This window comes from Astyanax mexicanus, chromosome 21 (genome assembly GCF_023375975.1).
Source record: "Astyanax mexicanus isolate ESR-SI-001 chromosome 21, AstMex3_surface, whole genome shotgun sequence".
Lineage (NCBI taxonomy): Eukaryota > Metazoa > Chordata > Actinopteri > Characiformes > Acestrorhamphidae > Astyanax > Astyanax mexicanus.
Window position 1 is genome coordinate 18,677,176 of NC_064428.1, and position 16,497 is coordinate 18,693,672.

Genomic DNA, 16,497 nt, shown 5'->3' on the forward strand with positions numbered 1-16,497 from the left:
ATCCAAAACCAGTTTATTTGTTATGTGTGAACAATGATTGTTGGGCACATTCATTAAATGATCAAAGCCTTTTTTTTTGTTTTACAATTTCATTTATTTAAGCAATCGAACATATCCTGCTGGAGAAAGAAAAAGAAAGCCACTATGTAACTCAACATAGTACTTTCACATAGTCATTTCAGATGAAAAAACTGTGATACAAATTGTAGCACAATGGTAAATTCAAGAAAACGATGAAGGGACGTCTGAGTGATAAAAGAAATGTGAAACTCTATGCTCATCGTCAAACAACCACAAAGAGAGGAAGATTAGGACATCCCAAGCTGTCCCTAAACCTTTGGTACACTTAGTGCAAGTATAAATATGGAACTGTAATGGCGTGAAACTAATTCAGTCAAATGAGAGAAGCGTGGGTTGGACCTGTCTGTTCTGATCTGATCTGATCTAGGCACGCTATGATGAGCCAAACAATCTGATCAAGTTCAAGTGTTTTTTTTTTTGTTATTTTATATATATTTTTTTGTGTCTTCTTTCCAGCATGTTTTACGATTTTGTTCAAATTCTGACGTTACAAAACATTCGGAATACGTACAATCCAGGAGGTCCAAGGTCACGGCAGTGAAGTTAAAAATCCAGGAAGCTTGAGTGCAAGCGTCTGGGGTGTAAAGATATTTCTTGCTCGGCTGTGGGCTGCTAAAAAAAAAAAAGAAAAAGAGGTTCTTTGAAAGAAGCTTTTGAGAAAACTAACGCACAAACATTCAAAATAAGGTGGTGTTTGTTATAAACGGTGGTCACATTCAGAATGCCTGTACATCACACCTAAATGATGATTTTGTTTTTTTTTATTATTTAAAACAAAATAAATGTAAACAAACCAAAAAAACTGATTAAAATTGTTGATTTCTATAAAAAAATACTAGGGGGAAAAAAAATAACAAAAATGCAATAAAGCCATTTCAATTGTAAATCATTTTCCAACATTTGTCCGTTCTCTTTTTTTTTTTAAATCGCTGTTTAATCTGTTCAGATTAAGACAGGTTGTTCATATTGGACACGTATTTAAGTATATGTCTCTGTAGATGCCCTCTCAAACATACTGTATATATTGAAGGTGTGTTTGCTTGACCCACCACGTGCTGGTCAATTCAGTCTCTTCAGTGTCTCAGACCGGCTAGCTGGCTGCCTACCTGAATAACATACTGTGTCAAAACAATAAGTATAAAGGAAATTAAATGTAGCAGTGTATATAAATATGCTGGAACTGATGTGTATACATACATTTCAAACATACAGTACATTAAGGTGTGGGACAAGTGTTGTTCTGTCTGCCCCTCCCCGTGTCGCAACACGAGACTGAGGCGATCTAAGAAAGCAGTGGCGGTTCATTACAAAGCTGCGTCTGTAACAGGTTGTGTGTATGTGTGAGTATTTGTGTGTGTGTACATTCACCCCGCATCGCTGTGGTTGTTAGAAAACAAGGCTTTTGCAGAAGAAGTGTACAATATCGGCTCGTCACACTGTTACGTTCCTCATATGAGTTCTGCTGCTCAGAGCTTTGCAAAAACACATGATTTCCACTACTTATTACAGTGGAGCCTCTCTAATTTCAGCTGTTTTAACTGTTTTATCTGCTTGAGTTGAGTCCAGTGTGGAGTTGGTTTGCTCGCAAAGCAACTCCTTACATTCACTCCAGTCTCAGCATTATCTTGTCGACGTTTCGTCTGGGCAGTAACATCGCTGGACTCTTCGTCTTCCTGCTTCTCGATCGTGGAAAGGCTCAGTCCTGGTCCTGAACCTCTGTCATGTGTTTGTTCATTTTCCTCCCACTTCCTCCACAGCTGGGAGTACTGAACTGAGCGCATGTCCTCACGATCACCCGCCGCCGGCCGCCAAAGCCTTTACACCCGTGAATATAACAAAGTAAGACAGTGCACAAAACAAAACAATGGATCCTAAGTGCTTTTGTGATCATTTGTTTGTGTTTGTTTGTGTGTTTTTTCTCCATCGAGCTTCATCGAGGAACGAAACTCCCGACTTTGAGGCTCTCAGTCAGTCTCTCCTGAAGAAGCTCTCGGAGAGCAGAGAGGAGTGCAGTCAGTCTATAGAGAGTAAGCGTCCAAACGGTCAGAAGGTCAGAGCTCACTCCAGCCCAAAGGTGCTGGTCTCCTCCACTGCGGTCAGCATCTTCTCATACAGCATGGAGAAGGAGGGGTATGGAGGGAGGTCCAGACGATTAAAACAGGTGTGAGCCCTGTTTAAAACAAAGAAATTTACAAGCTTTAAAATCATATGAACAACAGTATATTGTTTTATATACTGTTTCTATAGCAGATCAGGAGTTAAACTGGATCATAGTAGCTTCAGTTTATCTCAGAAAGTAAGCAGAGCTGAGTAACCTCTGTAAATCATTTAGTAATAAAATGCATAAAATACACAACATATAGATTTATAAAATATAGATATAGATAAGTGTAAACTTCCAGTTAAAAAAATCTATATTTTATTGTGATATGATGAATGATAAAATTAAATCTGATTAATCTCAACAGTATTCTGAGATTAATCACGTATTCTTTTCTTAAAATAATCTATGGTAGATTGACAAATGTAATTATAATTATGGTAAATAGTAAATACCTATACAACAGGTTTTTATACAACAATATTCCGTGATTAATCCTGATTAAGATCACGATTTCTAATGTTTAATGCTGGTACTTTCCTGTAATTCGCGAGGAGACAAATATATATCCTTTATCCTTTATCTCTACTACTGCTTTCTAAAAGTTTTCAGAAACTACTGCAGCTGTAAACTTTAAACAAATCTTTCTCTCAGGATGACTGACAGGTTTCTGATGGTCAGTTTTACACAAAACATAGATGGAATCCACCAATTACAGATGAGCTGTAACAGATCACCAGGCAAGAATCAGTAGAGGAAGCTGATAATGTGATTAATACACATTAAAAGTCTGTGTTAAACTTGTGATCGTGTATGTTAACTTGTCAGCACTAGTTGGGAGGATTCTCTGAGGGTTACCTGGGTAAAGAGGTGATCTTGCCCCACTTTTCCACACAGAAGCGTCGAGGTCCGTTGCTGCCTCTGAGAGAAGCGAAGCCTTCGTAGGGTATACTGGACGTCCCGGTCACAAACTAACACAGAAGAATAGTTTAGAGCACTGCAGCTTAAACAGCAAGCTAGATTTTAATGCACATTACAAAAAAAAGTTTATATTCTTTTCAGTAATTTGTTTTACTAAGCAAAAGTAAAAGTAAACTATAATTTGGATATTAGAAAAAATATAATAATAAAAAATACAGCTCATTGCACATTGTTGTTTTATTCTATAAACTACGGACAACATTTCTCCCAAATTACAAATAAAAATATATTCTCATTTAGAGCATTAATTTGCAGAAAATGAGAAATGGCTGAAATGCAGATGCAAAGCTTTCAGATCTCAAATAATGCAAAGAAACCAAGTTGAGAATTCAATATTTGGTGGAATAACCCTGGTTTTTAATCACAGTTTTCGTGCATCTTGGAATGTTCTCCTCCACCAGTCTTACACACTACTTTTGGATAACTTTATGTCACTCCTGGTGCAAAAATTCAAGCAGTTCAGATTGGTTTGATGGCTTGTGATCATCCATCTTCCCTTGATTATATTCCAGGGGTTTTCAATTTGGTAAAATCATAGAAACTCATTTAAGTAGTCTCTTATTTTTTCCAGAGCTGTATGTATACACATACATACATATACATACATACATACATAAAAGAGAAAGCACTCACCTGAAGCAGGCGGAGTCTCTGCTCATTGTTAAATCTCTCCACCGCTGCCCAGAACCAGCGAATGACAATGTGGTTGTCATGATAGCCTAAGAAGAATGACCAATCAGTGAGTATTACTGAGGTTATACTTTAACAATATATAACAAATGTAACAGACTACAAGCATTCAGTATATGGTTGTTAGTAGAGGTATATATTGGTTCCAACGTGGTGGTACGGTATATACACATCATGATCCAATGGGGTAGAATTCATTATATCACATAATATTTTAATACTGTAAACAAAGCACTACATTCTGATCAATCAAAAATCAAATATTAGGAAAATAACTGTCATAGTATAAAAACATACATCATATTAATAAAATCTGAAAAATGTGTGTGGACATGTGGACATTAATCACTTCTTAATTCACAGTGTCATGTGCACTAGGAATAATACGTTATAAGAGATATTACCATTTACAGTGGACAGCGTAATGGGTAATGCATGGTAATGCATTCTATGACATTATTCCCAGTACACGTGTGACACTGTGGATTGAGGAGGGGTATCAAACGTACACAGATGTGGGCATTCCCAGGTTGTGTCTCTGATATCTAAATATCAGTCCTGTGTTACCTCCTCTATATTCAGTGTTGTTCCTCCAGTCTCCCAGATCGATTTCGGCTGTTCCAGCGATCACCAGCTCCAGCTCCCGAGCATCAAACACAGAAACCAGCCGAGCATCCACAACCTGCACACACATATCAAACAGTAGTTAAAAATGTTATAGTTTAACTGGTGATGCTAACAGTCTTTTTGAACTGCTGCTGATGCAGCATTGCCAAGTAGCATCACAGAGCACTCAGAGAAAAGCACAGCAACTTGGTTCTGATACAGGTTTCCGCCCTTCACTTTCTCTGTGTGCCTAATGTGTGCTGCTGAACCACAGGGAGACTTTCAGAGTTGCAGAAACTTTTTCTGGTCGAGCGGCTGGTCGCACAATGAGAAAATAGATTGAAAAAATTGGTCGCACTCGAGTAAATGTCTGAGCGGGACTGCTTTTTAAAACCTGCACCTGCCTGCTCCTGCTTGTTTTAGTCCCGTTACCACCTGCTTCCACAAAAAAAAAAAAACGCTTGTTTTAATCCCACATGCACATTTCTGCCACTCCTGCCCGCAGTCCTAATAGGAATTTAAATAATTAATTTTAGCCAATCCTCCGCTTTGATAATCAGTAATATATTGAGGGTTTTTTGTTGCTTGCATTGGCTATTAACTTGAAACTGATTCCTTTTTACTAAACTGATCAAACTCTCACTCCCGCCAAAAACGATCAAATTCGGGCCTGCACCGCAAGATATTCTGACAGGTCCCACAAGTCTATCGGGGCTCACGCAGGAATGCAGAACTCTACTCTAGAGTCCTGTCTTTTTTGGACCTCCTTCTTTGTCACTATGTTTTTTTGTTGTCAGTAATGTTTGATTCTGAACTGCCCTCTAGTAGATTAGTAGAGTAGTTCTTAACATTCATGTCATCAATAAGGTCATATAGAAGTATGTGTGCAGTGACAATTACATAATTTTAAACAGACATATTGATTTTTGTGTGTAAAGTGAGTAGAAATGAGCCGAACCAAATAAATAACAGAAATGATATAAATAGAATCATACTCTGTACCTCGTAGAAACCTCGGACCAAGCTTTCAGTCTGCTGGACAACCCCTCTCTCTATCCGCCACTTCACCATGCGCTCAATGTACTCCTTCTTATTCTTCTCCGAGACCGGGATGTTAGCACCTCCAGGCTTCAGCTCCCGTTCCGTTATCTAGACGGAACACAGGTAAAAACTCTCCTTGATTATCCTAAAATGCTCGCTTTTGTTAAAGTGGCAGACCCTAAGTCTTTTATTTTAAGTTAAAAGCAGTAGTATAGAGAGAGCTAAGGCTGGATTTATACAAAGACAAACATTTTAGAGTTTGGTGAATTTCTCTAAACACAAATGCTAAACTGGGTAAACCACCTTACCCTGTATGACTATAGCCGCCAGGGACTATGGAGCTAATGTGTTGTCACACCATTATTCGTGTGTTGTAGTAACAGCTCGGTTAATTAGCTCTGTTGTAAGTCATCTGGACCTGGTTTGGGTATACCAGTGTAGCAGTCGAATTCAGACTAGTTGTGCTACTGTAGTGTATGTTTATAACTATTTTAAAACTCGCAAGCGAAATAAAACTGTTTAATGTTTAATATATACAACATTTAATATGCAGCTTTGTGATTAAACTGTGATTAAAAACCAGGGTTGTCTGTAGTTTATAGAATAAAACTACAATGTTCATTTTACTCAAACATATACTTATAAATAGCAAAATCAGAGAAACTGATTTAGAAACTGAAGTGGTCTTTTCATTTTTATCCAGTGCTATATTCATTCTAAAAACAGAGTGGTTTAGAAGGTTTTGGCATTTTGTTATCTTTTAAAAAATGAACAAAGTTAACATAATACACTATAAAATACAGAATTTCACCGCAGCAGTTTATTTCATTAAATTTACTCCTCCACATGCTTACCAGAGATCACCAAATCCCTAAAACTCACGGACTGTGACTTAAAGCTGTAATTAAACTTGATTTTCTGTAACTCACCTGTCCAAACACTTCCTCATTCACAGTGAAGGTGAGGTCCAGCATGTCCTCGATATCGTTGTCCTTCATCCACTGCAGGCTCTGGTGGAACTCCTCATCCAGATACTCCAGATCACTCAGATCACACGGACTGTGGAGAGAGGGAAATAAAAAAGTATATTAAAATACAGATTCTCAGCTCCTCAGTAATCTTCGTGTCCATGCAGTGACTCACATGCGCAGCAGTCCTTTGTAGAAGGGCCGAGTGAAGAAGGCGTCAAGCAGGTACTGGTGGATCAGAGCCAGACCCAGGATACGTCCACTGAAGCGAAACCTGACGAGAAAAAATCAGCAATATATACACCAAATGTAATTATATATAAGTAATGGAATTAACTACTGTCAATATGAGCAAGAAATTCAATTGTGTGTTTTATCAATATATTATATTGGGACACTGACTCATTTACAGTTTCTTCTCAGTTTATCCTGTTTTGTTTGAGTAACTAACTTTAATCTCCAGGGCAGGCTGTGAAGATTTAATTGTATTTATTGACAACAGTCTTGGTGAGAACATGATGTATTTGATCTTATCCCCAACTCCCTAGCTCAGTGGAAAAGTAAATTATCCACATATAGCCTGACCCAGATGAACCGGAACCGGCCCGAACTATGATACTACCAACACCAAGTTTCACAGGTAAGATAAGGTTTTATGCTGAATTGCAAGGTTTTAATTTAAACTGAAAAAATCTTTTTTTGGTTCACACAAACCAACTACATTGATCAGACTTTGAAAGCTCCCTGCTCTTTAACCTTCCTCTTGTGTTTTGTGCTAAATTGACCCGTTTAAAGTTTGAATATAGAAAAATAGTTGTGTCAGTGTGAAAATTATTTTGCTTGAATTAATTAGTGTAATCAACCTATAATATGAAAATGGTTCATTTCACATATTTGCAACCACCCTCTGCAAAAACTAAAACTAAAACTAAATTGCAATGTTATGTTTCAATGTTATGTAAAACTTTTATGTTTTATATGTTGGTCTTTCAAAAGAAATAAAATAGTGAAACAATAAAAAACTTTTTTTTATGAAAAACGAGTGAATTATCCTGGTTGAACCACTTACCTGTTAGAGGTATGGAACTGCACTAATTAACAAAATTTTGATAGAATAATTAGCAGTAGAGTTAATAATGAAATGTTCACACTGCTTGTTAAGATTTTTTTAAATGATTTACTAATACTGACATGTGGATAATTTTCCTCAATAAATAAATGAGCAGGTCTAATTTTGTGTCTCTGATGATGCTCTAGGTCAGTTTATGCAGAAACATTTCAAAGGTTTAACAAACTTTCTCTCTACAAATTAAATAAACAATAAAGTATTTCAAAACATACACTTTAATATCATTTTAAAAGCAAATGTGAAGCTGTACTGACCATTCGTGGTGGTTGTCTACAAACGCAGACATGGGGCTGATCTGGACGGTGTAGGTATCGTTGGCTGAGTACTCAAACAGACCGTAGTAGGGGTTAAATAGTTCCCGTGACACCAGAAAGAAAAACTCTCTTGATGGACCACTGTAGTCCAGCCTAGAAAAATTAAGATAAATAAATACATATAAACAACATGACTACACTGTGTTACACTATGCTAATTATACATGCAAACCAACCAGTGCTCAGACTAAAAACAGTAAAACAGAACGGCTTTTGTTTGTACTACATGTACAAATATATATTTTCTTATATATGTGATATATGATCTAATTTATGTGTTCCTTTTTTTAACACTCACCCCTCCTCACCAACAAAGCTAACGTAAAGTTTACTGCGCTGTAAGTCCTTCCTGGAGTAGCACATGATCTGGTTGAAAGCGTCTTCTAGCAGGTGATCTCTGCGTATGATAAGTCTAAAGATAAATATTAATAGCATTAAATAATTACTACAGTTATATACAGCTCACATATGGATTTTATGGTGTTGCTACATGACTAACACTTACTTGACCTTCCCCGGTCCCTGTCCATAACCCTTCGTCTCCAGCTTGCGGTAGAAATTACGGAGTTTGGCCTCGAAGTCTCGTTTGTACGGGGCAGGAGCGCGGGCGTTGGCTCGTTGTGTACCTGAAAGAAAAAAAAAATTGATAAACAAAAAATCTTAAATACTTTTGGAATTAATTATCTATTTATAAGCCACATTCAACTACAAACCATTACTTATGGCAATAAATTAAGCATTCATGAGTTTAGGAAAATATATATAAAAAAAAAGTAAAAAGTGACTGTTGACCTTCTAGTAATTAATTTATTAGTAAACTATTTCACCACATTCACCAATATCTCCCCATAAACCTTCTTATATTTGTTCTTGAGAAATGTTCTATTTAAAAAATAAAAAATAATCTGATTAACTGATTACAATAGAATTGTGTGATTAATCACACTTTTTCTTTCTTAAGACAAAGCTTTTGATAATGGGTCTTTAAATGTGAATAAAATAAATAGTGTTAGAAACAGAACTGTATTATTTGTGCCAATCTCTTAAAAAAAAGCGGTGCGACTTGGTTTTGATTGATATCACAGTGATGACAGTGAAAATAATGTAGGAAATAAAGCGCCATCTACCCACCCAGAGAGAGCAAGGCCAATTGCGCTATCTCAGTGCTTCGGCAGCTGTTAGCAAGCTGCATGACTGGTATTCGAACCAGCAATCTCCCGATCAAAAAGCACAGAATTATTCACAGCATAATTGTCCAAATAAAAAATGAAACAGTAAAAAAATGAGCTAAAGGAAAGAAATTTCGTATCACCATCTTTTACTAAATAATTATAATAATTAAATAACTGCTTTGTTAATATATCAGTGGAATAATAAAACATAAAATAAACTGTGTGACTTTATAACAGTTTCACTAAGAAATCATTGTATCAATTAAAACAAGCAGTTAATGCTCTAATTTAAGTTGACTTAATCCAATAATTTTTTTTAACAGCACCCAATATTAATCACACAGTTTAATACATAAATTACGTACAAGTTATAAAAAAATATTTTCTGTCCATCATCATATGACATAACTCTTTACTCTTTGTGAAGGTGAAAACCCGCCTGATGGCAAATCCCCACAAATAACCCAGGGTTTACTCTCCCCGGGTAATCCCCAAGTGTCCCTGAGATTTAGGTCAAACCCCTGCACTGGTTTACAGCCAGCATGCATCCCTTTCATTCCTTCTGCTAGCACAATCCCCTACAGGCAGACTTGTGAAAAGCAGTGTGTCAGTCTGACACTGTGGTAGACACCAGAGCACCAGGATTATCCAGAGCTCTGCAGCTCCGTCCTGTAAATAACAAACACGAGCTCGAACAGGGGATTTGATTTCACAGCAATCCAGAAGCAGATAAAAAAGATATCAAGTTCAGAAACCCAACCCCTGTAGTGAGGTCTAATGGTAGAATTTATAGTTTATTGGGTTCAACAACACGGAAAAAATGAAGGGTTCGTTATTTGGGCCGTGCTTGGGCCCGATGATTACCACTGGCAATGTAATTTATGGTGGCACTATTTGGCCCACTTAAAACAGACTCTGGTTTGTTTGTACCTTTAGTGTGGTTTGATTGAGCAGGTGTGAATGCATTTATCAGACTCGGGTGTGGATCAAAACAACCGGACCGAGACCTGCTAGAGGAGGTGGTCTCGGTTCGATCCCAAATGAACTCTGGAGCGGTTCACTTGTGGTGAAAATGTGATCCGGTCTCGATTTGACCCAGCTATCAAATATACTCATTTTTATTTAAGATAAACTGATGATAAGGTGCAGATTAATCTGATATATTTGCCAGATAATGCTAATTACCACAGCTATGAACAAACAGCTATGACAGCTACATGTACTCCTGCACTGCATGCCCCATTAAAAACACTGTAAAAGCACAGCGTTCAACACCCAGTGTCAAAGCAGCTTTAAACTGCACATATATTTGCGCTGGTTCACAGAATCTTCTCACTATATTTACTTTCTTGCTCATGTGCCACACAGCTCTGACCAATCACTTTAGACCAGGGGTGTCCAAACTACGGCCCGCGGGCCATTTGCGGCCCGTTTTCTTTTGTGGAGCGGCCCGCGAGGTATTTTAGAAATAGAATGAAAGTTGGCCCGCTGTTAAGCAGGTTTTTATAATATGAGATTCGAAGTTTGAATGCTAGGTGTCAGAAACGGGCCAAAGAGTCTAAAAGCGGAGAGGGTGCGCATTTCTAGCGCAGAGAAACGGGGCAAAAGAGTCTAAAAGCGGAGAGAGTGCGCATTTCTAGCGCAGAAAAATGGGGCCAAAGAGTCTAAAAGCGGAGAGGGTGCGCATTTCTAGCGCAGAAAAACAGGCAAAAGAGTCTAAAAGCGGAGAGGGTGCGCATTTCTAGCGCAGAAAAATGGGGCAAAAGAGTCTAAAAGCGGAGAGAGTGCGCATTTCTAGCGCAGAAAAATGGGGCCAAAGAGTCTAAAAGCGGAGAGGGTGCGCATTTCTAGCGCAGAAAAACAGGCAAAAGAGTCTAAAAGCGGAGAGGGTGCGCATTTCTAGCGCAGAGAAACGGGGCAAAAGAGTCTAAAAGCGGAGAGAGTGCGCATTTCTAGCGCAGAAAAATGGGGCCAAAGAGTCTAAAAGCGGAGAGGGTGCGCATTTCTAGCGCAGAAAATCAGGCAAAAGAGTCTAAAAGCGGAGAGGGTGCACATTTCTAGCGCAGAGAAACGGGGCAAAAGAGTCTAAAAGCGGAGAGGGTGCGCATTTCTAACGCAGAGAAACGGGGCAAAAGAGTCTAAAAGCGGAGAGGGTGCGCATTTCTAGCTCAGAGAAACGGGGCAAAAGAGTCTAAAAGCGGAGAGAGTGCGCATTTCTAGCGCAGAAAAATGGGGCCAAAGAGTCTAAAAGCGGAGAGGGTGCGCATTTCTAGCGCAGAAAAACAGGCAAAAGAGTCTAAAAGCGGAGAGGGTGCGCATTTCTAGCACAGAAAAAAAGGCAAAAGAGTCTAAAAGCGGAGAGAGTGCGCATTTCTAGCGCAGAAAAATGGGGCCAAAGAGTCTAAAAGCGGAGAGGGTGCGCATTTCTACCACAGAAAAAAAGGCAAAAGAGTCTAAAAGCGGAGAGAGTGCGCATTTCTAGCGCAGAAAAACAGGCCAAAGAGTCTAAAAGCGGAGAGGGTGCGCATAGTTGCCGTAATTCAGGAGTTTAATATTAAGAGAAACCATGAAATTAAACATCAATTTGAAAAATCTTAGTTTAGACAACACTGTCAAAGATAAAGATAGTAAGTCAAGTAAAATGGTGTGTAAATAAAATAATCAGGAAAAAAGTATTATTTAAAGTGGTATATTTCATTATTTGTTTTATTACAGAGTGTGGCCCGTGACTTCAAATATATTTCTTCTTCTGGCCCCCAACAAAAAAAGTTTGGACACCCCTGCTTTAGACAATGTGCTCACGTAGATTATTGGTGCGCATTTTGGTGCATTTAGGTTTATGCCTGTGTGAAACCAAACCAAACAGAGGGAGAAAACGCTCCAAGTGAACAGGCTCAGTAAGTCATTCGGACCAAAGAAACCAACTACAGGTGTGAAAACACCCTAAAATACAGATGCTAATCTCTTATAGTAGTTACATCAGCCCACAATAATGTGTATAATATTAATTTTATCAACATATATGATTAATTTAACTAAAAGCCCCAAAAAAGAAAAAAAAATCTTGCTGGTAAAAAGAACAACATGTTAACTTTAAGCAAATTATTAACTTTAAATGTATTACACATTTGTTTAAAAGTGAAATTACATGTTGCATTACAATTTGAATTAATAAAGAGTTTTTTTTTTAAATTTAATCATCCCCATCACTAGTGATGCCACAACACAATGAGTGAAGTCAGCCACCGTCTCTTTTCCAACTGTTCCAAATTGCCGAGTAGCATCACAATGCGCTTGTAGGAAAGCGCAGGGGCTCGGTTCTGATACATCAGCTCACAGACGCCCTGTGTTGATCGACATCACCCTTTGGAGTGATGAAGGGAGAGAGCGCCATCTACCCACGCAGAGAGAGAGCAAGGCCAATTGTGCTCTCTCAGGGCTCCGGTAGCCGATGGCGAGCTGCATGACTGGGATTTGAACCAGCGATCTCCCAATCATAGTGGCAGCGCTTTAGACTGCTGGACCACTCTGCGCTCCATGAGTATCTAGATCTTTTGTGACATCAGATCACAATGCTGTTTGGTCTCTTACCAGGGGAGTTCTGCGGGGAGGAGACAGGAGAGCCTCGCGGAGACTGACAGTAGCTGGGGTGAAGCAGGGAATGGGGGGGCACGTATGACATCACTTCCTCTTCAAACAAACTGAAAAGAAATGCATAATTGCTTTAGTCTGTATTGTTGTAAAGTATGGGCAGGGCATGTACAGAAAGGACTGATCTTGAGCTCTTGCCTCACCTAAGCAGAATGACCAAATCTGCATCACTGGAGAGACGGACAAGGCCAGTTGCTCCCTCGTTTCGGATGAACTGCACTTTCTCCCTGTAAGGAAAGAACATGGGGGAAAAAAAGTTTTCAGTTTTAAACTTATAAAGTATCGATTTTTTGCACTATAAGACGCACCTAAAATCATTTAATTTTACCTAAAAAATTCTGTATGCTTTATAATCCAGTGCACCTTATGTAGGAATTTTGCCAGTCAGGTTGTAAGAAAGTCCAGCGTTATACAGGAGTTTCAGTGAAGTTTCTCCAGCACCAAGGCTGGAGCAGTATTAGCACTAAGTGCTAGCTCTTCCGTTGTTCAGAGGTGAGTATTACCGGCCTGTAGCCTGTTGCTAACCCCTGTTAGCACTGCAGAAGCAGCATTGGCATTACCCCCTAACCACGATAAGTGCTAGCTCTTTTGCCGTTCAGAGGTGAGTATTATCAGCCTGTAGCCTTCTTGTTTACCATGTTAAAACATGTACTGCTCAATTAATCATAACACTGACTTAAGGTGATATTGCCCTGCAGTATGCTGAATCAAATTCCAATAGCAATGCTCCACAGTCTAGTAGAGATCTCCCAGAATAGACAGTACAGAATCTATACCCCTAATTTAAGAACTAACATTGAATAAGCAGTTGTCCCAATATTTCTGTCCAAATAGAGAATCTGTTCTCCACCTGAGTGAATGATTCCTACTGAACTCCGGCTGCCTCTCCTGCAGGATCTCAAATATGTTGGGTTGCCTTAAAAATGCCACGATTTTGTCATTGTAGGCTGCAAAGAGAGCAAAGAAAAATATTAATGTATTAATTTACAGCAGTTAAAACAGAAATGAATAAAAAATACAAAAAATGTCATCAAACGTACCGACAGGAACCACATCCTGGCACTGATTGCGACTGCCTGCGTTGAAGGTGTTGGAGGGGCGGGGCAGCACAGGCGGACCGGTGTGACGAGGATCATCACCCACCTATAACGAAAACACACATTACTATATAAACACTTATGCAGCTCGTTCACATGGAATTATGATGAAAAATGAATGAAATGAAATTGAAAATGAAATTGAAAAAATAGATTAATCATTAATCAATTCATTTGATTAAATGAATCAATTTGATTAATCAAATTGATGATTTCATGCAATTCTAATAATAAGACAAGAGAGACTGTACATCTCATATAGAAAGGGAAACTTTACAACTGATGCTCTCAAACACATTAAAAAGAAGAAGAAGAAAAGTAATTAAGTAATTAACTCTTGACGAGTCCAGCACAGCTGTTAACTGAAAGTCTAGGTGGCTCTACCTCATAAAGCTGACTGAGAAAATCCAGCCAAGATGTGTAAGGCTGTTATCTAAGCAAAATGTGCTACTTAGAAGAATCTATATTACTAAATGATTCCATGTGTTTTTCTTAACAGTTTGGATGACTTTAGTAATAATATTCAACGCATAAACGTTTCATATAATGAAAGAGAACTGAATGTAAGGTGTGTCCAAACTTTTGACTGGTACTGAATATTTTTGAAATTATTAAAACATAATTTTTTTGTTGTGGTATTGTCCCTAAAAATAACCTAAATCAAATTTTGTCATATTATTTTAGAGCCATATACACATACCTACACATTACTATTACATTGGCTGAGTTTCCTAAAAGCATAGTACCACAAAGAAATTGCCAAGATTAAATACTCTCTCTACCAGTTAAAAAGACCTTAACAAGATGTGAAACCACTTTTATCTGGTAATGTGAATGCAAGCACAGTACCTTCTTTTAAGGTAAACATTTTGTGTTTTATGAGGGTATTTTTTTTGCAAATATTAATATCACTGAAATAATATAAAGTTTGGAAAGTAATTGTAATTGTTGGGGAACAACTCTAAAAATGTCAGATCTGGTTCACAATTCAGATTTGCACCACTTTTACCTAGTAATGTGAACACGGGCACAGTTTTTTCTTAAAAGTTAAACTACAGCTATTCTTCTCTGTGTTCATTTTTATTTTTTATTAATATTCGTTTGATGCTACATATGAAAATATAGTTACCACTTACCAATTTAGTACTGGACAATTGCAGATTAAGATGGTAAGCTCAGAACTATACTTGAGAAGCTAGTTGCTCTCCAGGGTGCTAAAATCACCAAGTACCTCTGTTCTGAACTTCCTGACCACTAGGAGGATCCAAAACAGCAAGAACACTGGCCAACTGAGCACAAAGCAGAGCACAGAACTGGATAGGGAGGTGACTGACTCTCTATTAACCTATTAACTACAAGTTTCAGGGAGAGGGGTGGGGTAGTTGGGTTCTGGAGATGGTCCACCCCAAATATGGAGCTCCAGCTGAGGCCACTCACTCCAGCAGCCTGACTGAGGGATGGATATACTGTACTGACAGGTGAGTGAACAGGTGAATGAGGCAGGGCTCACCAGACGCCGTGTGCTCACCTCCCCGGCACTGTGGCTGCGCTGGCGGCTGAGGTGCTGGCGGTGGGCCAGGAGGCTGCTGGGTCGAGCGCTCTGCAGGGGTAAGCGGGGGTCTGTGAAGGTGGTGGCGCGGCAGTTATGGTCCACAAAGAATGGCTGAGAAAAAGCAACACAGACAAGAAGAACATGAGCAGGTTTAGTCAACAAAATGAGACTAATACATGCTGGTTCTGAAAATTTCACAGCTAATACTTGATGTATTAATATATTTGTATAGCTAACCCATGGTTTTATATAGTTATTAAACTAATACATGGCAGATGCTGATATTTTGTGTAGTAACACATTTAATTTATAGTAGGTAATGCATGGTGGTTGTGTATATGATCAAATAGGTAATACATGCTGGTTGCAGATATTTCATATAGTAATGCATGGTGGTTGTATTTTACTTTATAGTAGGTAATACATGGTGGTTGTATATATATATTAAAGTAGTGAATACACGCTGGTTGCAGATATGTTGTGTAGTAACACATTTTGGTTGTATTTTACTTTATAGCAGGTAATACATGGTGGTTGTATTTACTTTATAGTAGGCAATATATGGTGCTTGCAGATTTTTTTATAGTAATGCATGGTGATTTTTCACTAACAGTTATAAAAGTAGTTTGTAGTAAATATTTCAAATAAAAAAAACATTTTCTTCAAATTCAGCAGGTCTCACCACTGGATGTTAATTTACACAGATTTCTTTCTTGAAAACTGTTTATTTGGGTGAGTAAAGCACTTCTGTTTATTTACACTAATTTTGCTTTCAAGTCCTCCTCGGTTGGTTGGTTGGTTGGTTGTTGGGGTTTTATTGCCACTTCAGCACAAAATTAGGCTATTTGTGGCATACACTTGGTTTTATATGTGTAGGTATAGTAGAGTTTATTCAAAGATTATATAAATCACTACATATGTGTCAAATTTGATATTTAAGATTAAGATCAGATAAAAATTTTAAAATCTTCCCTGGTGGTTTTTTTCCAAAAAAGTCCTTCATGTTATTTTCGTGATAGTAAAGTTTTCTTATATCTTTATGGGCTGGACAGTCGATGAGGATGTGTTTCATAGTTAGTGGGGTGTTACACGATTGACAAGATGGTATTTCATT

The 16,497-nt window shown here is 38.2% G+C and overlaps 1 protein-coding gene across 4 annotated transcripts in view; it reads right to left on the reverse strand.

Moving 5' to 3' along the window:
* Nucleotides 1-73: 73 nt before the first annotated feature.
* The window catches only part of hecw2b (HECT, C2 and WW domain containing E3 ubiquitin protein ligase 2b), a 47,225-nt gene continuing 30,801 nt past the window's right edge, over nucleotides 74-16,497 (reverse strand). For 2 of the 4 annotated variants that reach the window (XM_049469747.1, XM_049469749.1), the window contains 15 exons: nucleotides 15,342-15,494; nucleotides 13,775-13,877; nucleotides 13,585-13,681; nucleotides 12,878-12,961; nucleotides 12,675-12,784; nucleotides 8,417-8,537; nucleotides 8,210-8,323; nucleotides 7,852-8,004; nucleotides 6,644-6,742; nucleotides 6,430-6,559; nucleotides 5,462-5,608; nucleotides 4,421-4,535; nucleotides 3,797-3,882; nucleotides 3,041-3,153; nucleotides 740-2,251 (listed from right to left, as the gene is read on the reverse strand). In XM_049469747.1, coding sequence (XP_049325704.1) covers nucleotides 2,140-2,251; nucleotides 3,041-3,153; nucleotides 3,797-3,882; nucleotides 4,421-4,535; nucleotides 5,462-5,608; nucleotides 6,430-6,559; nucleotides 6,644-6,742; nucleotides 7,852-8,004; nucleotides 8,210-8,323; nucleotides 8,417-8,537; nucleotides 12,675-12,784; nucleotides 12,878-12,961; nucleotides 13,585-13,681; nucleotides 13,775-13,877; nucleotides 15,342-15,494 — 1,737 coding nt within the window. In that variant the 3' untranslated portion in view covers nucleotides 740-2,139. Of the gene's footprint in view, nucleotides 694-739; nucleotides 2,252-3,040; nucleotides 3,154-3,796; nucleotides 3,883-4,420; nucleotides 4,536-5,461; nucleotides 5,609-6,429; nucleotides 6,560-6,643; nucleotides 6,743-7,851; nucleotides 8,005-8,209; nucleotides 8,324-8,416; nucleotides 8,538-12,674; nucleotides 12,785-12,877; nucleotides 12,962-13,584; nucleotides 13,682-13,774; nucleotides 13,878-15,341; nucleotides 15,495-16,497 lie in introns of those variants that run through there. The other 2 variants (XR_007428028.1, XM_049469748.1) reach the window with 2 other exon arrangements.